This window comes from Eretmochelys imbricata, chromosome 1 (genome assembly GCF_965152235.1).
Source record: "Eretmochelys imbricata isolate rEreImb1 chromosome 1, rEreImb1.hap1, whole genome shotgun sequence".
Classification (NCBI taxonomy): Eukaryota; Metazoa; Chordata; order Testudines; family Cheloniidae; genus Eretmochelys; species Eretmochelys imbricata.
In genome coordinates this window covers 41,579,122-41,601,713 of record NC_135572.1, presented here as the reverse complement: position 1 = coordinate 41,601,713, position 22,592 = coordinate 41,579,122, and the positions used below count along the sequence as shown (strand labels likewise).

The following is a 22,592-nucleotide window of genomic DNA, read 5'->3' as shown; positions in this document are numbered from 1 at the left end:
CCTAAACCTCCCCCACTGCAACTTGACACCATTACTCCTCGTTCTGTCATCTGCTACCACTGAGAACAGCCTAGATCCATCCTCTTTGGAACCCCCTTTCAGGTAGTTGAAAGCAGCTATCAAATCCACCCTCATTCTTCTCTTCTGCAGACTAAACAATCCCAGTTCCCTCAGCCTCTCCTCATAAGTCATGTGTTCCAGTCCCCTAATCATTTTTGTTGCCCTCTGCTGGACGCTTTCCAATTTTTTCACATCCTTTTTGTAGTGTGGGGCCCAAAATTGGACACAGTACTCCCGATGAGGCCTCCCAATGTCAAATAGAGGGGAACGATCACGTCCCTCGATCTGCTGGCAATGCCCCTACTTATACATCCCAAAATGCCATTGGCCTTCTTGGCAACAAGGGCACACTATTGACTCATATCCAGTTTCTCGTCCACTGTAACCCCCAGATCCTTTTCTGCAGAACTGCTGCCAAGCCATTCGGTCCCTAGTCTGTAGCAGTGCATGGGATTCTTCCGTCCTAAGTACAGGACTCTGCACTTGTCCTTGTTGAACCTCATCAGATTTCTTTTGGCTCAATCCTCTAATTTGTCTAGGTCCCTCTGTATCCTATCCCTACCCTCCAACATATCTACCTCTCTTCCCAGTTTAGTGTCATCTGCAAACTTGCTGAGGGTGCAATCCACGCCATCCTCCAGATCATTAATGAAGATACTGAACAAAACTGGCCCCAGGACTGACCTTTGGGGCACTCCACTTGATACCAGCTGCCAACTAGACATGGAACCATTGATCACTACCCGTTGAGCCCAACAATCTAGCCAGCTTTCTATCCACCTTATTGTCCATTCATCCAGCCCATACTTCTTTAATTTACTGGCAAGAATACTGTGGGAGACCGTGTCAAAAGCCAAGGAACAACACGTCCACTGCTTTCCCCTCATCCATAGAGCCAGTTATCTCATCATAGAAGGCAATTAGATTAGTCAGGCATGACTTGCCCTTGGTGAATCCATGCTGACTGTTCCTTATCACTTTCCCCTCCTCTAAGTGCTTCAGAATTGATTCCTTGAGGACCTGCTCCATGATTTTTCCAGGGACTGAGGTGAGGCTGACTGGCCTGTAGTTCCCAGGATCCTCCTTCTTCCCTTTTTTAAAGATGGGCACTACATTAGCCTTTTTCCAGTCGTCCGGGACCTCCCCCGATCACCATGAGTTTTCAAAGATAATGGCCAATGGCTCTGCAATCACATCCGCCAACTCCTTTAGCACTCTTGGATGCAGCGCATCCGGTCCCATGGACTTGTGCTCATCCAGCATTTCGAAATAGTCCTGAACCACTTTCTTCACAGAGGGCTGGTCACCTCCTCACCATGCTGTGCTGCCCAGTGCAGCAGTCTGGGAGCTGACCTTTTTTGTGAAGACAGAGGCAAAAAAAGCATTGAGTACATTAGCTTTTTCCACATCCTCTGTCACTAGGTTGCCTCCCTAATTCAGTAAGGGGCGCACCCTTTCCTTGACTTTCTTCTTGTTGCTAACATACCTGAAGAAACTCTTCTTGTTACTCTTAACATCTCTAGCTAGCTGCAACTCCAGGTGCGACTTGGCCTTCCTGATTTCACTCCTGCATGTCCGAGCAATATTTTTATACTTTTCCCTGGTTATTTGTCTAGTCTTCCATTTCTTGTAAGCTTCTTTTTTGTGTTTAAGATGAGCAAGGATTTCACTGTTAAGCCAAGCTGGTCACCTGCCATATTTACTATTCTTTCTAATAGTAACATTGGGATGGTTTGTCCCTGTAACCTCAATAAGGATTCTTTAAAATAAGCCAGCTCTCCTGGACTCCTTTCCCCGTCATGTTATTGTCCCAGGGGATCCTGCCCATCAGTTCCCTGAGGTTGTCAAAGTCTGCTTTTCTGAAGTCCAGGGTCCGTATTCTGCTGCTCTCCTTTCTTCCCTGTGTCAGGATCCTGAACTCGACCATCTCATGGTCACTGCTTCCCAGGTTCCCATCCACTTTCGCTTCCCCTACTAATTCTTCCTGGTTTGTGAGCAGCAGGGAAAGAAGAGCTCTGCCCCTAGTTGGTTCCTCCAGCACTTGCACCAGGAAATTGTCCCCTACACTTTCCAAAAACTTCCTGGATTGTCTGTGCACCGCTGTATTGCTCTCCCAGCAGATATCAGGGTGATTGAAGTCTCCCATAAGAACCAGGGCCTGCGATCTAGTAACTTCCATGAGTTGCCAGAAGAAAGCCTCGTCCACCTCATCCCCTTGGTCTGGTGGTCTATAGCAGACTCCCACCACGACATCACCCTTGTTGCTCACGCTTCTAAACTTAATCCAGAGACACTCAGGTTTTTCTGCAGTTTCATACCGGAGCTCTGAGCAGTCATACTGCTCTCTTACATACAGTGCATCTCCCCCACCTTGTCTGCCCTGCCTGTCCTTCCTGAACAGTTTAAATCCATCCATGACAGTACTCTAGTCATGTGAGTTATCCCACCAAGTCTCTGTTATTCCAATCACATCATAATTCCTTGACTTTGCCAGGACTTCCAATTCTCCCTGCTTGTTTCCAAGGCTTCTTGCATTTATATATAGGCACTTGAGATAACTTGCTGTTTGTCCTGCTTTCTTAGTATGAGGCAGGAGCTCTCCCCTTTCGCGTTCTCCTGCTTGTGCTTCCTCCCGGTATCCCACGTCCCCACTTACCTCAGGGCTTTGGTCTCCTTCCCCCGGTGAACCTAGTTTAAAGCCCTCCTCACTAGGTTAGCCAGCCTGCTTGCGAAGATGCTCTTCCTTCTCTTCCTATCTCAGCCTAGCACTCCTCCTTCTTGGAACACCATCCCATGGTCAAAGAATCCAAAGCCTTCTCTCACCTCCTAGCATTACAAGCACTGCACTCCCGAGCATAGCAACAAATATTAGTGGCTTTCAGCTTCAAATTGCTGCCTCATAGCATCCCTGATCCTTATGGCCCCACGCTGCGCCCCTCTAACAGCCCTGGTCTCTCTGGCTGTTCAAATTCAGCCTCAGCGGTCCTGCCTTGAGTGAAGCTTTCACCCTTGCCTTCACAAATATTATGGGGCGTACAGCATGCGGCTATAAGCATAAAAATATAGTCATCAGCCAGGTCCAGCCTCCCACACAGGCAGCGCCAGCGGGCCTTTAAACGGCCAAAAGCACACTCAACGGTCATTCTGTACTTGCTTAGCCTGTTGTAAAACTGCTCCTTGCTGCTGTCAAGGTGACCCATGTATGGCTTTATAAGCCACGATATTGAGTAGGCAGGGTCTCCCAGGATCACAATGGGCATTTTGACTTCCTTCCTAGACCAAAAGATCACCGTAGGGGAAGTCCCTGCTTGCAGCTTCCTCAACAGGCCAGTGTCCCAAAAGATGTGTGAGTCATGCACCTTTCCAGACCAGCCTACGTTAATGTCCATGAAACTCCCACAGTGATCCACAAGCGCCTGGAGAACCATAGAGAAATACCCCTTCCAATTAATGTACTAGGTGGCTAGATGGTCTAGTGCCAGAATTGGAATATGCATGCCATCTATTGCACCTCCGCAGTTAGGGAAGCCCATTTGTGCAAAGCCATCCACAGTGTCATGCATGTTGCCCAGAGTCACGTTCTTTCGGAGCAGGACGCGATTAATGGCCTTGCACACACTTACGTCAACACGAGTCCAACGGTCGACTTTCCCACTCCAAACTGGTTAGCGACTGATTGGTAGCAGCCTGCAGTAGCCTGCTTCCACAGTGCAATCGTCACGCGTGTCTCCAATAGCAGAGTAGCTTTCATTCTCGTGTCCCTGTGCCGCAGGTCTGGGGCGAGCTCATCACACAGTCCCATGAATGTGGCTTTCCTCATCCAAAAGTTCTGCAGCCGCTGCTAGTCATCCCCGACGTGCATGACGATGTGATCCTATCACTCAGTGCTTGTTTCCCGAGCCCAAAAGTGGCGTTCCACTGTGGTCAGCACCTCTGGGAATGCCACAAGCAATCTCATGTCATAGCTACTACACGTGGCAAGATCAGTGTCAAACTCCTCTTCCCTTTGTAGTTTAAGGAATAACTCCACTGCCACTCGTGACTTGTTAGTGAGAATGAGCAGCATACTGGTCAACAGAGCGGGATCCATTCCTGCAGACCAAAGAGGCAGAGCGTGCAGTACACAAACCATTGAAAGATGGCGCCAAATGCGGACGGAAGCTCAGGGATTGCTGGGATGTGAAGCAATGCATCATGAGGCATTGGGACAGGACCCAGCATGCCCCACGACCCCCTCCACCTTCCCACAACTCTTACTGGCAGAAGAGAAAAAGATGCTCTGTGGGATAGCTGCCCAGAATGCACCGCTCCGAATACCGCTGCAAGTGCTGCAAGTGTGAACACACTATTGTGCAGGCAGCTGACACTGTGAACACACAACAGTGGTTTCCCTTGAGCGCTCTCTGACCAGCGCTGTAACTCCGCCAGCGTAGACATACTCTGTGTGACAGCAGAGTGATTACCGTTATATAATATTAGGCACATTATCTCCAGCATTACCAAATACCATTGACTTGAGTGGAGAGAGAGAGACAGACACACACTAAACATCAAGATTCCATCTCCTTTGTGGCAGTGCAGACCATGACCACAAGATCAGCCACAACAATATCAAAATTAAGACAACCTAGCTTTAACAACTGAAAATTTTATGACCAACCAAAAGTCAAATTAGTATTTAAAAAGCATATTTGCATGTATAAGATGCATATAATATATTATATGCATATAATATTAAAAGACAAATGAAACCCAGATAACTTACCAATTTTAAGTCTCCACAGCTGTTGGCAATGCAGCTTTCTTCAACCAACTCATTCACTTTTTTTTCTAACTGTCTAATCTTTTCTTCTGGACTAAAATTGGGTAAATAATGCATCATTTATCTTATGCAAATACCAGTAATAATATAAAGATTTTTGAATATAGTTTATTAAAAATAATGTAATGTATTTATAGCTGTCTTGGGTCTCATTAATATGCCATAGCATCTGACATTTCTTGATGGACAACACAACTGTAAAAGTGGCCGTTTGTTACTGCACTATCAGAAGTTCTATCAGTAATGTGGGCTAGTGAAGAAAGTAAAGAGAAAATCCTGCAGTTTCACCATTTTCAGTGAAATCCATTTAATGACGGAAAAGAGGTTTGGGTTATTGGGCTCTGATCCTCTTATGTAACAAGCCTCAACTTGAGCTGTTTGGGTAAAGGTAGTATAGATACATGCACTGGGTGAAACTTTTAAGCACCCAATGGAAATCCAATATTGCATATGTACTATTTTAAAGAACTAGTTTAATCAAAAGTAGAAATTCAATTTGTAATGATAATTTTTTAAACAGCGTCAACATAACTTTTCATCAGAATTACAGATTTTATCAAAAGCTGTGATTGATCCAGAATTATTTAATCTGTGACAAAAAATTAGCTGCATAATAATCTGATTATTTCCCTTCTTTCTCCACTTGCAACATGTCCCACTACCCCTGGCATTCAGGAAGCTCAATGGCCCTGCGTGAATCCCTCCTCCCCAATCTGTTTTGTGCCAAGTCTCTAGCACCATCCAACATTTACACTAGACTAGTAATATTCACCACCTCAGTTCTGGCATATGTGAAATCTGTTTGGGTTATGAGATCCTGGAAAGAAGGAACAGAGGGAAGAAGTGTCTTTCCTAGTGGGAAGATAGCAGGAATTTCGGGGGTATCAATCTACAAGCACCACTGGCATCCCTTGCCAAGCAAGTACTCTTCCAGTCCTCTAATGATCTGATCCTTTTCTGTATCACAGCACTCAGTGATGACAAAGGCCATACCTATATTCAGGATCCTGAGCCACAGACAAAGCACAAAATACAATAGTTGTTTTTTTAACCACCAGAGGCCCTATTCTCTTTCTGCAGGATATGAACCATGACTTCAACAGGAATCACACTTAAACCCCAAGCCTGCAAAAACCCATGGACACGCTTAACTTTAGTAGCGTAAGTAGTTTCATTGAAATCAATAGGACTATTTATGGTGGTATCACATTGGTCCAACATTATTTAATATTTTTATCAACAATCTATATGATTACATAAAATCTTTTGTGGTAAAGTCTACAGATGACACAGACTGCTGGGGTAGTAAATAATAAGAGGCATAGTTTACTGTTACAGAATAATCTGAATCACTTGGTAACCTTGGAATCTGTGAATTCCCCGGTTGTCCCCTTCCTCCATGGGCCATGGAAGTAATAGGATCACTGCATTTCCCTGAGCATGCTCTTAATCAGGGGTGGGCAAACTATGGCCCGCGGGCCGGACCTGGCCCGTCAGGGCTTTGGATCTGGCCCGCGGGATTGCCACCCCTGTGGTGCAGCGGGGCTAAGGCAGGCTCCCTGCCTGCCCTGGCCCTGCACCACTCCCGGAAGCAGCTGGCACCACATCCCTGCGGCCCCTAGAGGAGGAGGGGGCAGAGGGCTCTGTGTGCTGCCCTCACCTGCAGGCACCACCCCCCACAGCTCTCATTGGCCGGGAACGGGGAACCGCTCCACATTAAGACAATGAAAATAATCAAATCCCATGTTTCAGGACTTCAGCTGGTCACCTGCAGGGAACAGGAAGGCATCTCCTGACCTGATGCACTACTGGTGAGATGTATTCTTAGGGTGAGGATGGGGTTCACTTTCTTCTGAACCATCAGAGACAGGCCACAGCTAGAGAGGAAACACCAGTTGGAGTCGACCAGTGCTCTGAGATGGTACAGAGAATCCTCTTAGATGTCTGGCTGGAGTTTCTTGCTGACATAGTTAGGGTCAAACTGATGGCTAGATTTGGGATTGGGAAGGTATTTTTTCCCCTAGGTAAGACTGGTAGGAAATTTAGGGGGTTTTCACCTTTCTCTGTAGCACGGGGTGTGGATCACCTGCTCCAATCATCTGGGCATAATAAATTCCACGCCACTGTAGGGGCCTCAAGCATTGGTGGCACCTCAGTCTCTCCTGTTCTTTGCCTGAGGTACATAACAGTTTAGCTTCCCAAGGACCGAAATACTTTAGTCAATCTAAAATAACTAGACTGAACGTAAGGATATCTGGGTGACAATTAATAGGGAGGACAGCATAGATGATCTAATGGTCCCTTCTGGCCTTGAACTCTATTAAATCTAGTAAAGTTAAGCATGTGTATGTTTGCAGGATCAGGCCTCTTCCTGCAGAAAGAGAATCTGGCCCCTAGGCTTCCTGAGTACCATGTTGTTGTGATTTTTCTAAGAATGCTGAAATCATTTGTTTCGAAACAGAACAACAAAAATGTGGCTACGTACGTATCTTCATTTTTCATTTCTAAAGGAGGAGCAGGACCTCTTGCTTGACCAAGGGGATCAAATACAGAACCTGCAAATTGACACATGGCATTGAGAACAGTAAATTCTATGACAGACAGTGAATTCCATGACAGACAGTGAATGCTATCCACCCTACCTCTCAAAGCTGCTTTAGTGTAACCTGCTGCATGAACTGCTGTTAGAGGTCGAGCAACTCCATCCTTAAATTAAAAGGAAAAGACATTTTTATGAATGAAAATATTCTGAAAACCAAAAATGGGGAAAAAGCAGGGGGATAAGTTACATATTGGAACATAAGTGGGAAGCATGCTTTACGGTTGATACAGACCGACCTAGTATTAGTAAGCCTCGTTTACGCTGACCAGTGTCTTTCACAACCCTTAGGTATATTGTAACAGACTCTACAGTAGCAAAATATATATTGGAATTATTTCTAAGTAATAAATGTTACAAACTGTTTTATTCACATAACTTATTCCAAATGCCTTTTTACATAGATAACCCTAATCTTTTTTGTTGCCGATAATTTTAACATATGCCGTATAATTGTCTCTGATTTTTAAAATATTCTTCTTAAGAGCTGGCCTGTTAGACTAGTGGCTCTGTAATGTGCTGTCACATGCTGCGATGCTAAGTGTCAGAGTTTTTTTTTTCCTGGGCAGCAAGGATTGAGAGCCCTGAGAAATTATGGGTCAGATTGAGTGGAATTGGACAAGATAAAGAGGCACAAGTTGTCTAGAAACCAGCTGTAATTCAGTAGCTGAGAAATCCCCAAGCTTGGGAGAGTTCACAGCTGGCAAAGAGACAGCATATCCACCTCTTGGAACATTTGCATTAAAAAAAGAGAACATTCACAGTATAACTTCAGCATACTGAGCCCACGCTCAAAGTAAATAATAAAATATTACCTGTATAGCTCCTGTCATCGGTCTTCCCATTGATGACGATAATGCTGTCTTTGACTACCAAAATAAAAAAATTAAAATTAACAATCATAAGCTCTTTTTCTACTTTAGAAGTTTAAAACCAAAACTATAAATACTTAAATATGTAGCGTTTCTGTCTCATGAATGTACAACTTTAGGATACGATCCTGCTCCCCTTGAAATCAATAGCAAAACTCGCATTGACTTCACTGAGGCAGGATATCTTCCATTATAGGGCATAAATATTATGAAGGTACCTGGTAGCAACTCCATAGTTATGATTGGGTTCTAAAATGGATTTAAAATTTAAATAAATTCCTGTTTTTCTCTAGAAGAAAAAGACAAGCCTTGTAAAATTTCACAGATTTTACGCCCTTTGAATTTTCTGTATACTTTTTGTTTAGTCTCTGTTCATCAGCTTTTAATGGGCTCTGGTTGAAATTTGTCCATGGCAGTCATACATTTCATTATTGACTTTTTTTTTAATTGTCAATCAACACAAATATTAGTAGAGAGGTGTATCCTGACAGACCTGGTACAATAGATAGTTTTTATTTTTTAATTAGATTTAGGAAGACTTAGGTATAAAGCAACTGTGCCTTACAGCCAGAACTAGGGATGTAAATATTGTTTAAAAAGTTAACTGTTTAAAGGATTAAAATTCTATTGTTTAAAGAGTTAATCAATTAAAGGGAGAGGACTGGGGTTGTTCATGCTGTCGAGGCAGGGCAGGGGCAGGGGTCGGTCAGCCGGCCATGGGGCTGGGGTCAGCTGGCCGTCCAGCCGGCTGGGTGCAGCTGGGGGCCAGTTAACCGGTTAACATTTTACATCCCTAATCTAAACCTGATAAAATGGGGCCAGGTGCCCATAAAAGCCTCTTCACTGTGAGCTATGCTTTTCTGTCAGATTTTATCCTTCAGCCAAGAAGGTATATAAGGGTTAATTTGCAACAGCTAATTGATATTATCTGCTGATGGAGAACATATGTTCTCCATCACCACTTCTACCCCCTTCCCTGCCACTTAAGCATCTTCATTTATAAACAGTTATGGCTGCTGCATGCATAACACACATGACAGCAAGTAAATGAAAAGTTAAGCCACCTAACAGTAAAGACCATTTACTTCTCCAGCCACAGGCCCCCACCTTACTGTACTGATAACTACTGTATACCATAGACCATGCACCACAGCTTAAACTCTGTCCCACTAGAGATTCTTTCTGAATAAGATATTTAAGATATGGCCTTTCCTATCTAGTCATACCGTTAAAACTTGCACTCTCACTATATTGCATCTTGATTACTGCATCACTCTTTTTTCTGGTCTTAACAAATGCAGTCTTGCCCTGCTTATATCTATTCATAATACTGCTGCAAGTATCATTTTCTGAGCCCGCTCCTTTGACCATGTCACTCATCTCTTTGATTCCCCTCACTGGCTTCCTCTTCTCAATTGTATCAAACATAAGCTGTTTCTCTTTGCTTTCAAGTCCTTTCATGACATATCTCCCACACTATCATCTCTCTTCCAGTATTGAAAGGTTGCCTCTAATACCTCACTATGTCAGCCTTTATTGCACACTTGTTAAATTTTCAAGCACCTTCATGATTTCTCCCAAGTTGACCCCTCATGCTTGGGACAAGCGCCCTGTAAACATCTGAAAACTAACTCATTATCCCCCTTCAGAACCTTCCTTTGCAGTGAGGTCCACAAAAACACTGACAACAGTTAGACTGTTGGAGTGCTGAGACCTCAGCATTGAAGAGCAGGGAGTGTCTTTTTGTTCCATGTTTGTAGAGTGCCTAGCACAATGGGGTCTTGGTCCATGACCAGAGCCCTCACCTGCTATAATACAAATAATAATAATGCCAGCCTTCCATTACTGTGGGAACTGCCCCTCTGCACACAGCCCTTTACCAAACTAACTTCTCCAAACACCACTAATTACTACACCAAATATCCACAACTATGAGTGTTGGGGGGGGGGGGGGGGGAGGAATAATCTGGTAAAGGGGTGTGACCTGATCAAAGGATAGGGGCAGAGAAAAGCCTACAGTGCAGTGATTTTCAATGGGACTTAGATGCTTTTGAAAATTCTAACCAGCAAGCTTGCCTAAGAGATAGCTAAAGCAATATACCTGTCTAGAGAAGCACATACTTAAAGGGTCTTAACACTGAGGAGGATGAGGAATTTTAAGGTGTTCCAAAAGGGTGTAACTAGAAGTAATGACATCAAATTAGACAACAGGAAAATTATGACTATTGGGAAAAATTTCCTGACAGAAGTCCAATGTACTGTGGAATAGTTCATAAGGGTAATTACACTGCTTGAGTTATTTAAATAGGACTAGATAAAAAGCACTCAAGAACGTTCCTTCCAATTTAATCTTGCATTGGCAGTGGTATCCGAGATGACCGAAGAGAAATTAGGCATCAAAAATACCTATAATTAAAGTAATTAATTAATTAGTTATTCAAATGATCTTGTCTATATTTAGGGTTTAAGAACTAGAAAGAAATCTGTATAAATTTAAATGTAATTTGAAAATTCTTTACAATTTAATATTTACCTTAGGATCATGCAATTTCTACAGCATACTCCAAAACTGTCCACCACATAAACACAAAAGGTGCAGTCCAACACTCACTGCAGTCACTGGAAGTCTTCCCATCAATTTCAATGCAAGTTCAATCAAACCTTTAATGTTGGATTCTGTCCTCTAATACAATACCTAGGAAGCACAGTCGCGTATCTTGAAAAATCAGTAACTGTGCCCTGTCTAAGGGTATGTCTACACTACCTGCTGGATCAGCAGGCAGTGATCAATACAGCAGGGATCGATTTATCGTGTCTTGTCTAGTCTACATCTACTCCTGTACTCCACCGCCGCGAGAGGCACAGGCAGAGTTGACGGGGGAGCAGCAGCAGCAGTCGACTCACAGTAGTGAAGACTCTGCAGTGAGTAGGTTATTCACGTAGTTGAAGTTGCGTAACTTAGATTGATCCCCCCCAGTGTAGACCAGGGCTAAGTGCACAGTTGCTGATATTCAAAGTTAAGCAATGAGTGTGGCTCACTGGAGGAAAGGACTGAGACAAAAAGAGACAATGCTGTACATAGGATTTAGAGGGTTGTATATACTCAAGACTCCAGGTAGAGCCTCTCTTTGATTAAGTTTAAAGCACAGAACTAAAACTTACCCCAAATCCTGTAGCTAGAGGTCGTGAAGCTGATGTGCCTGGAATTTTGGCTGTTATCTTCATTAAAAAAAAAACAAAAACAAACAATAATTAATCCAAATGTGATTACTCAGTCTTTTTACATAGGTTAATAAAACAAGTTCACAGAAATGATCATGCATTAAAAAAAGTACAGAAAGTTCTATAGTTATGTCTCTATGTTCAGTTTTATTTGTATAAACCATAGCTCCCTCTTTAAAATATGTACCTTTCTGGTGATTAAATTGCACATGATTCTTAATGGTTTCAGCTCTTGTTTAGAAGCACACAGTCATTACAACAGAATATACATTTCAAAAGTAGGGTCTACATGTCAATTTTCCATTTCTTTTGAAAAAGGATGTAAGAGTTTTGAAGTCATAACTAAATAAAAGTAACCAAAGTCATTTGAATAAAATTAAATTGCAACAACACTCCAGAGTTCTGTATATTATACTCCATTCTCCATCCCACGCTTGAGGAACCATGTCAAGGCCAACTTCCTTCTGGTTGGATGCATTATGCGAGGACCTTTTTTAGAATCTGTTACTTCATTGTAATCAGCATCTGGCTCATTTTATCATATAGGAACAAGGCAGTAGTGCCTAGTGGTCAGGCCACTCTGCCATGTGGTATGGCCCTTTTATGGAGTTGAAGGATCCAACATAAGACTAAAGGGGATATGTAGAGGAAGTGGTCCTGGGAATGAACACTGCCTGGAAGGAAATCCTGTCATTGTATCTTTAAGGGCCTGGGGCAGGAGCCTTGCAGAGGAGGGCAGAGCCCCCCACCAACTGGGAACGAGCTGGGAGAAGGGGACCAGCATAAATGCTGTATCCTCTGTCATCTCAGGGAGATGCCTGCAGACACTGAAGAGAGTAAGAAGGTCCCTGCATAAGTGGGGAGAAGGCTGCCTGCTGGATCCTGCTAGCCTCAGGATTAACTGATGAAAAAGGGGCAGCTGAGGCAGAAGCTGGTTAAGGCCCTACAGCTGGCTAATTATAACCTAGCCCCAAGAGGAGGGCTGGGGCTCTTGCTATGAGGAGAGTGACTGACTAGTGTTTCATTAATGTATACCCTGCCCGAGGAGGGACTGTCTGAAGCATAACCTGAGCTCCAGGAGAAGGTCTCCTGAAATGGGACAAAGAGCTGATGAGGAGTCTTATAAGGAGCCAGAGCAAGGTGACTTTTGTTAGTTTTTTCAGGTAAGTCACACTTTGTAGAAACTTAATAAATCAGACCCCACAGAGGGGTGCATTCTCTTAAGTCAGTGTAAATCTTGTAATTGATTGAAAGAACCTAAGGGGGAGGCCACATAGGGGTGTGCTGGAGAGGCTCACCCCCTGACAGATAAACATATGAACGGCCATAGTGGGTCAGACCAAAGGTCCATCTAGCCCAGTATCCTATCTTCCGACAATGGCAAATGCCAGGTGCTTCAGAGGGAATGAACAGAACAGGTAATCATCAAGTGATCCATCCGCTGTCGCCCATTCCCAGCTTCTGGCAAGCAGAGGCTAGGGACACCATCCCTGCCCATCCTGGCTAACAGCAACAGATGGACCTATCCTCCACGAATTTATCTAGTTCTTTTTTGAACCGTTAATCTTGGCCTTCACAACATCCTCTGGCAAAAGTTCCACAGGCTGACTGTGGATGCCTTGCTTTCTCCCCCGCCTCCTCCCCCCCACCACTTTTCCCCATCCAAATATTTAAGAAATAATCATGTATAAGAACTATACTTACTGAATGGTGGAAGTTTAAAATCTCATGCTGTAGCTCTAATAATTTTGGCCTTGTATCTCACAAATGGCTAAACATTCCATCATCATTTTAGCAATACACTGAGCTTGAGACTTGTTTAAAGGCAGTGGGTGGCAAAGCCAAGATTAGAACCCAAACTTCCTGAGAATGTTTAGAAAAATTGCAACATATTTTAAAATTTACTTACTGGGGGTCTTCTACAATGACTAGTTCTCACAGCCTGCTGAAAAGCTGTGTCATTTTCTAAATCCTGAAACAAAACAAAAATGTAAGAACTATCCAAAGAAAACAAACAAAAAAAAAAATAGATACCTAATTTGCTCCTATAGTACTTTACTATTGCCAGGGAGATGAGGAATGGGAGAGGGAGTGAAAGGAGGTACTGAGACTTGGCTTGGGGGGAAACCGGTTCCAGGCTGGAAAGGGGAGCTTGGGAGTTCCTATCTGTTCCCAGGCCTGATTTTGGGCCCTGCAGCAGGCCCTTTAGCCCCTCTTGGTCCCACCCTCGCCTCTGCCTCCCCTTCATCCCCACTAGGCATGCACAAGTATATGTGGGAGTGGACCTCCTACAATATTTCCACTGTGGGGGCACTAGCCCCTGTGTTAGGATGCCCTTGGATATTGCCAAATTACAGTTTGTAGTGTCAATAAGCTATGATTGTACAACTTAAAGAACTTTTAGTTTACACAAAGCAATATCAAAACAGAGTAACCACTGAATAGTAAAACATTGGGAGAAAACTGAGCTTGATTTATAATACTTAGTAGTTACCATACACAGCATTTTTATTTCGGTCTAAAGGGCTGTACTAATTTGAATTCTTAACTGATCCTAGTGTGCATCTCATATTGCTATTCCAGTGAGGAAATTTTAAAACAAACATATATTGGATATTGCGCTATTTATATATTTAAACATGCAGGGTGTAGTATAAATCTCACTAGCTTATGGAGGAGGAAACAATATATTGAAAATACACTATAATGATCAATGGACTAGATGACCTATTATATCTTTTACATCATTTATTTCTACGATTCCATTATTTCATATAAAGGTACATGTGGTGAGGGACAGTTTTAGGGTAAAATAAATGAGTTCTAGAATGCTGGACCTAAGAAGTTCAAGTAGTTCAACACTGAACAGAAGCTACTGACTGAATGCTTAGTCTGCATTCTTATTTAATTGGGTTAAAATGATTTTATGCAACAGTAGTTTTCCGAATATAATTTTATTTTGATAAATTAGTGATTTTATTCTATTTAATATATAAATTTGACTAAAAAAAAAATCACAATGTGATCACAATCCCATTGAAGGTGATGTCAAAACTCCCACAGAATTCAGTGGGGCTAGGTTTGTGTTTTGGCATCACCCCAGATGCCAAAACACAAACCTACTAAAACCTCTACTTTTAAACAGTTACAATTTAATATTTCATATATTAAAATCTTAACAGCAAACAGTTTTGTTATACACCTTCAACCAGTGTCTACCTCAGAATAGAAACCCACCAATGAAATTGTAACCACTCAAAATGATCTCTGAGATTGTTGATAAATCTGTATGGATGGGTGGAGGAAAACTAACTTCAAAGCAGCAATGCTTGCTGGTTTGTTTCTGATCATATCTAAAGCACCATCAGAATGCCAACTCCAGTGAAGACTGCCTTACATCATGCACAAAGGCATGGCCTACACACATAAAAACTGAGAAATGGTAAGCAGATGTACCTCTGTGTCAAAGGTGGGGTTATAATCATTGTAGCCAGAATAAAGATCCTCTTCATCTGCTTTAGGTGCCAGGTGGACATTTTGCATCATTTTTACCTGAGAAACATTAATTATGTCAAATATTTTCTCAGCATTATCAAAAGTCTCCTTACAATTGTAAAATCATGAATAGTACTGAGCTTTTTCCATTCACAAGAGCTAAAACTTTAGACCTAATCCAAACCTCACTGAAATTGACCCCTGACTTCAGCAGATTTTGAATTAAACCTGGACAAACAGCTTCAGCATAGATTTAAAGGGACACAGTCCACTTGAAATCGAGTCTGTTTGAAGAAGTAACAAGCCCCGCTGAGGTCAAAGAGCTTCTGAGCAGAACTGAAGCACCCGGGGGTCAGGAAAAGGGATTAATAATTGGCCCGATGCTCCAGCGAGTCCGGCCCTGCCTGTGGCCGGCCCCTGCTCTGGCAGAGGTACAGAACTGAAGCTCGAACAGGCCGATCTCTGAATGCTCGCGCCCCTCGCCAGCGCCACACGATGCCGGGCAAAACGAGGCGGGGACCTGTGGAACTCCTCAAATGCGGGGAGCCAGGGCCCCTGCCCCGGCCGGAGGGCGAGGGGCCCCACTGCGGCACAGAGCGCCCCCACACAGCGGGAGACATGGGCTCTCTCCCCAGGAGCCAGGGCTACCGCCAGTGGCGCGGGGAGGGGAGGGAAAGGAAACCGTTAGACTGTGTAACGGCGCGATTCCCCGTTGGCCCCCGGTTCCCCAGCACTGCCCCCCCCCATGCGGGCTCCGCAGCTGCTGCTGCTGTATCGACTCCAGCCCCGTCATCTTCCCGCTCCACCTTCTACCTGGTCCGGGAGCCCGCCCTGCGGCCCCGCTAGCAGGGGAGCCGGTAACAGGCCCGCACCGCACGGGCTCCGGGCAGTGGTCGCGCCCACGATCCCATCCCAGAACGCACCGCGGCGAGCGGAAGGGGAGGGGGCAGTGCGTCCGGTTGCTAAGAGACGAGAGCGACTCGTGGGGGCCTAGGCCCCTGTAGCGTCAGAAACAGCCGCTTGCGAGGCTCTGCACGCGCTGAGTGTGCGCAAGCGATTAGCGCATGCGCAGCAGCAAGTCTGGAAGCCGTGGCTCATACTCGGCCCTGACCCTCAGATTCTGCTCCCTGAGCAAAGGGCGGGGCCGAAAAGCGGAGCCGAGGGGCCTCCTCTACCGCAGTGCCCCGGCCTCTAGCTGTGCCACGCGAGGGGGGCTGGAAACACCTGCCTGCTGGAGGCTTGATTCTGAGGCAGGTCTTCCTTTTCCCTGCTAGGTTAGGCAGGTTCAGACGTGAAACCTTGACAGTTTCAGGAAAGCCAACCCCATCCCCAAAACATACCAAACAAGTAACCCTGGCCTTGCCGAATGTGGAACGGAGACAGGTGGAGCGAGCAACAGGCACAAAACGGAGAAGCTCCTTCATGACCCACAGTTCACGAAGAAAAAGAGTTGGGGGTGGATAATCAGCTGAACATGAGGGCCCAGGGCCAGGCTGTGGCCAAGAGAGCTAATGCAATCCTGGAGTGCATAAACGCAAATCAAGTAAGAGTCAAGAGATTATTTTTACTTCTATATGTAAGCAGGGGAACAGTCCCGCTATTGTGGGGAACTTTCCTGGCTTATGCACTACCCCGGTGAAGTGGGTTAGCGAAAGGATCTGAGTCCTCGCTCCCACTTCCTTTATCCAGTGGCCTCCCTGCCTTTGAGGGCTCCCCTTCTACTCTCCTGTCTGCAGAGTCCCTGTAACCCCAACAAGGCCGGGCCCAGGATTCCTGGGGGGCTCAACCCCCAACCCTGCTGTGGTCACCTAGGACAGGGGCTAGAGTGTCCCCACTCTGGGGTACTCTCTCTGCACTGGGCACTTCTCTGATCCACTGACCATTACATACAAGTTAAAGCAAATGCAAGTTATTTAATCAACAATTAATTTTAAAAAGAATAAGGAAAAATGGGAAAGGTTAAAGGAAACACATCAACCCACTCTGTGGCAGGAAACATCACAAACAGTGTCTCTGGAATGTCAGGGCAGTTCACAGTCTGTTCCTTGTAAGTCCCAGGCTTTCTTCTCCGGCCCTGGTTTTGCTGCAGGGATGCTCTGGTGGTGGCCACACGCTCAGGCTCTAAGTGGTAGGACCCTTCTTTCCAGTGTCGGCCCCGCCCTGTCAGGGTTACGATCCAAGCCTGCCCTGCAGAGCCTCTTGGCTGAGGTGTCTCCCTGTGCTGGGCCCGCTGCCCAGGGTCCCCCTCGATTTCCCCAGCTGCTCACCACACCCAGCTCCACCACTCTGTCTCTGTTGCTCTGCCTCCAGCTCCCTGGGCTGCTTCTCTGGCCCCTCTGGCTCTGGTTGCTGCAACTCTGCTCCCAGGACAGGTCTGCACTGCAGGCTGCTTCTGTGACTCTGCTCCCAGCACTGACCTGCTTCATGGGCTTTTTTTCTGGTCCCTCTGGATCTGGCACAGCTCTGCTCCCCAGCTTAGCTTGGGCCCCTGCTTTCTCCTTAGTTCAGCCCCACTCTGTCTGACCCAGGCAAATTCAACTCACACAGAGGATGGGACCTCCTTGGCCTCCTGACTCCCTGCTTAGCCTGCTCGCCCTGTCATTCAGGCTGACCTGGAGCATTGGCCTCTCCCCATTGTTCCTGGGGGCTGTCAGTCTCAGGGTCCTGATTCCCCACCAACCCTTCCCCCTTTTTAGTATTGGGAGCTAGCAACTAAAACACCCCCACTGAATGTTAGTAAGGGGGCAACAGTCCCCTTCCATGTATTTGACACTGGTGCAATTGCTGCTGGATCCTCTAGCCAGTTCTGGTGACCACAAATAAAGAAGGATGTTGCTAAATTGTAGAGGGCTCAGAGAAAAGCCACGAGAATGATTAGAGAGTTAGAAAACTTGGCTTTAAGTGGTTTTCTCAAGGAGCAAACTGTATTTAGTTGAACAAAGAGAAGGTTAAGGACTGACTTGATTAGTCTACAATTACCTAAACGGGGAACAAATATCTAATCTATCAGAGAAAGATATATCACAATCCAATGACTGGAAGTTGAAGCCAGGGCCGGCTGTAGGCACCAGCTAAGTTAAGCTCGTGCCTGGGGCGGCGCTGCTGAAGGGGCGGCACTCCGGCTGTCATTGGGGTGGAACTCTGGCAGCAGCCCCCGCGGCAATTTGGCAGCAGCTCCTCTCCATTGTTTCCCGCGGAGGCAATTCAGTGGCGACTCTTCTGACTTGGGTCTTGCCGTCAGTGGCAATTCAGCGGCAGCTCCCTCCGATGTTTCTGTTCTCTCCGGCGGCGGTGTATTCATCAGGTTTTTTTTTTTGTTTGTTTGTTTTTTGGTGCTGCTTGGGGTGGCAAAAAATGTAAAGTCGGCCCTGGTTGAAGCTAAACAAATTCAGACAGGAAATAAGGCATATATTTATAATGGTGAGAGTAATTAACCATTGGAATAATTTCTCACTGGTCATGGTGGATTCTCCATCACTGACCATTTTTAAATCAAGATTGGATGATTTGTGGGGGATTTCTATGACCTGTGTTATACAGGAGGTCAGACTAGATGATCACAGTGGTCCCTTCTGGCCTTGGAATCTATGAATCAATAGGAAAAAAGACTAGTGAAAACTTTTAGGCCCTGATCCTTCAAGAGAATTGTGTGGGCCACTGGGATAGATGAGGCACCTAAATATTTTGGTTAATGTAGGTTGACTATTCCTGTTTGATCCTTCTAGGATTCTGTGTAGCATCCATCATCATACCATCTAAGACACCAATCCTTCAAACACTTATGTATGTTCCTAATGTTATGCATGACCTATTGAGGTCCCTTCCAGTCCCATGATTCTATGTGAGTACTTTATGGGTTACATTAAGCATGTTTATAAATTGTAGCCTGTGTGCTTACCAAGGGGCAGCATATTCTTCTGCTCATCTTTCCTCATCCTTTAGACCAGAAAATTAGGATGGCTGATGCTAATCCTATATCCTGTCAGAATATGCTTTCCCTCATTCACCTTTCCTCATCCCCTGATCCAGGGATAGCAAATTCTGACAGATGATCATCTGTCAGAATTTGCTATAGTTGTACCTGGGAAGAAAGATAAGCATTTTGAAAGGGAGGTAAAAAATGAGATGCCCTCAATATCGGAAATGTTTTCTAACTCCCGCTCTCAGCATCCTGCCAATCATACAGTGCAGAGGCTGGAGTCCCGGATGATCTAATCTTGACTGGCCTCCAAGAAAAGTTTGTCTGCTTTATTGGGAGTATTGAGCATTGTATGCTTAGCGTGTGTATTCTGTTTTGGTAATTCTTAATAGAGGTTAAGGATATTACTGTGTAAGGTTCTTTTACTGGTAAAAGGCCTCAAACCTGCAGAAGATTTTGCCCTGAGCCCTAGGAATTGGGTAAGGGTGGCCCTAAGCCCTAGGAACTGAATAAGGGTAGTTTCCTTTCACCCTGAGCCCTAGGAACTGGGTAAGGGTTGGGGTGCTTAAATTAACTGGGTTATGCCTTGAGCCTACCGAAGGGTAATGGTGGGGTGCCCTAGAGTGTGTGGGTAACACATTCTGGCAACTCTTTACTATGTTGCTCTATATTGCATATAATAGAAAGTCATAATATTTATAACTTGTTTATTATTCGTATTGCCATAGTGACTAGGAAGCCTATTTTGAACCCCATTTTGGTAGGCATTGTACAAACACAGAGAGATGGTCCCGAGCCTACACCAAAGAGTTTACAATCTAAAGCTATGTCTAAACTAGAAAGTTTTCCTGGTAGACATTACCAGCATTTCTGTGTCAGTGGAGCATGTGCACACTTAGCAGCCTTTGTTGCTATGCTTCCTCACTGTCAGAAGTTCTGTCAGCAAAAGATGTGGTGCAGTATGTTTACGTATCCTAGTGTACCCAATACCACCATCTGGTGCACACCTTTCTGTGTAATATTTGCAGTGCATTGGGGAATACCAGCAGTACATTCAGAAAATTATGGGAGCTTGGGGTTAAATTCCTGCAGTTCCCTTTCTTCCAGGCCATAACTTCTGTGACTTTTTAAAAATTTGCACGGTTCTTTGTGCTGCTCTTTCAGTGTCTATCTTGCCATCCAGGATCACCTTGAACAGATTGGCATTATTGTGTTTGTTTTAAAGACAGGTCTCATGATTCTTCTATCTTTGCAGAGCTTCAATGACTGCCACAGAAACTGGTGATGCTGTGATGAAGATGAGACAAACAAGAAGGAAGAATGGATGATGCAGAAAGTGCATAAAAATTGCAAGGTGCTGCTGGCATTCGCTGATCAGCTCCACATGATCGAGTGGCACTTCTGGGCCCATGAAATGAGGATGACGTGGTGCAACTATATTGTGAGGCAGATCTGAGATGAGCAGTAGTTGCTGTAGAACTTTAAAATACAAAGATCACTTTCCTGGGGTTGTGTGTTGAGCTCGCCTGAGCCCTCCATTGCAGAGACATCAGAATGAGAGCTGCTTTGACCGTAGAAAAGAGGGGCCTGCTTTGACCGTAGGAAAGAGTGTGTGCTCTAGAAGTTTGCAATCCCAGGCTGCTATCAGTCAATGGACAATGAGTTCAGTGTTGGAAAATCCATGGTGGGGGCGGTTGTCATCCAGGTGTGCGTGGCTATTAAACGTGTCTTGCTGCATAGTATTGTGACTCTGGGCAATGTGCAGGAAATAATAGAGGGACTTGAAGCAATGGACTTCCTGAACTGTGGTGGGGTAATAGGCTGCATAGCCTGATTCTGCTGCCTGCTCCCCCACATTTTACTGCTTAGTACATAAACAGAAAGGGGTACTTCTGCCTGGTTATGAAAGCACTTGTGTATTACCGGAGGGTGTTTCACTGACATTAATGATGGCTGGTCAGGGAAGACACATGACGCTCATCTCTTTAAGAATACAGCACTTTTTGAAAAGATGTAAGCAGGGATGCTTATCCTGTACCAGCACCACCACATTAGCACTGCTAGAATGCAGTGACATTTGCCAGAGTACAATCTGGACTGCTGGACAGCTGTGTTCCCTCAATTCTCCAAGCCGAGGTGCCTTTTACACTGCTTTGCTTTGAGAGAAACCTCTCCTGGCCTGCTCACAGGCAACCTCTAGCATGTAAATTACTCCCAGCTGAGTTATAGGTGTGTTCCTATCCAGCCACTCCTGAATTATATTCTAGAGCAATACTGGCAAATTCTCAGTACCAGACTTGTCCCCAGAAATGTGCATCTTGTACTGCTCAGCACCCTCTGCTGGGCAGTACAAGCTCACAGAAAATGAAATGACAGACTAACAGAAAATGATATATACAAACCCTCTTATCTCACATGGAGAGTCCAAACACTTCAATCCAAACACACACAAACATGTTTATCAACTACAGAAAGATAAATTTTAAGTGATTACAAATAATGAGGCATAAAAGTCAGAATTGGTTACAAAGAAATAAAAGGTAAAACACAAACTAATACCTAACTTAAAAAGCTAAGTGAACTTGAAGCAAAAAGGTTTTTCTCACCACATGCTCACAGCACTCTGTCTGGATTCCTTCAGCCAGGACCACTCCCCCAGTTCAATGGTGCTTCATTTGTCTTTCAAACATTGCTGCTGCCATGAGCCGAAGTGAGATGTGTTTTGTGTCTTCTGTTCTCCCTTCTTATAGCATTTCTCTTCTTTGAGAATTATCTCCAGCTGGTGTTCAGGCGACAACAAGTCTGTTAGCCAAAATGTAAGTTTCTCACTCACACTCTTCTTCCTGCCAAAGAATGGCCGCTTAACCAGGTGATAGTCCATTTGATTTTGTTGACACTTGGTTGAGGCATCAGTTTGCCTTTTGCCTCTGAGGAACTGGTGCCTCCTGCTTTTCTAAACTTGGATCATGTCTCAGCAATGTCATACAGTAAAATCTTATAACTTTACATACAATGTTGCCATACACATTTTACCAGGACAACGATGATCAGCAAATTATAAGGTTTCAAATGATACATCACAAGGAATAACTTTGTACAAGATTTATCATAGTTTTGTAAAAAGAATGAACACCAGGGTACAAACTGTCACAAATGCCACTAGTGATTCTGGGGAAGCTGCCCTACCCTTTGTATCCCTGGTTCGTGAAACCATACACCAGATACTGGACAGCATCAAGGAACGATTTAATTACTCTCTGAGCAGGTGCAAGATAACTGTTGAATGTGCATGTGGCAGATTGGAAGGACACTGGCAATAGTTCATGAATAGGTGGGATCTTAGTGAGGTAAACATTCCTGTTTTGCTTCTATTGATTTCAATGGAAGTTAGGAGCCTAAAAACCCTTAAGTAGCTGGGCCAAAGGTGCTTCTTAATAGCAAGATATCTTTAATAAAACAAACTAATCATCTCCAGATTGTTGACTGATACATGTTTTTAAATGGTTATGGTACATTTTAACCTAGTTTAGATTATAGCAAGGAACAAGTTGTACCATGTTTACTTAATAGAAGAACATAGGTCAGCTGTAATTCTCTGGCTGT

General features: G+C 44.6%; 1 protein-coding gene and 1 long non-coding RNA gene across 3 annotated transcripts in view; one reads left to right on the top strand and one right to left on the bottom strand.

Annotated features, from left to right (window-relative positions):
* IFT88 (intraflagellar transport 88) overlaps positions 1-16,067 on the bottom strand; it is an 80,514-nt gene extending 64,447 nt beyond the window's left edge. The window contains exons 1-8 of one of the 2 annotated variants that reach the window (XM_077809234.1): positions 15,994-16,067; positions 15,032-15,127; positions 13,485-13,547; positions 11,516-11,572; positions 8,297-8,350; positions 7,525-7,588; positions 7,368-7,437; positions 4,826-4,916 (exon numbers count right to left, since the gene is read on the bottom strand). In XM_077809234.1, the coding sequence (XP_077665360.1) occupies positions 4,826-4,916; positions 7,368-7,437; positions 7,525-7,588; positions 8,297-8,350; positions 11,516-11,572; positions 13,485-13,547; positions 15,032-15,121 (489 nt within the window). In that variant the 5' untranslated portion in view covers positions 15,122-15,127; positions 15,994-16,067. Of the gene's footprint in view, positions 1-4,825; positions 4,917-7,367; positions 7,438-7,524; positions 7,589-8,296; positions 8,351-11,515; positions 11,573-13,484; positions 13,548-15,031; positions 15,128-15,883 lie in introns of both variants that reach the window. The other variant, XM_077809225.1, reaches the window with a different exon arrangement.
* Positions 16,068-16,221: 154 nt separating this feature from the next.
* On the top strand, positions 16,222-22,249 carry LOC144257854 (uncharacterized). The gene is made up of 3 exons (XR_013344602.1): positions 16,222-16,613; positions 18,796-18,911; positions 20,245-22,249. It is a non-coding gene; the product is annotated as an uncharacterized LOC144257854 (long non-coding RNA).
* Positions 22,250-22,592: the final 343 nt, after the last annotated feature.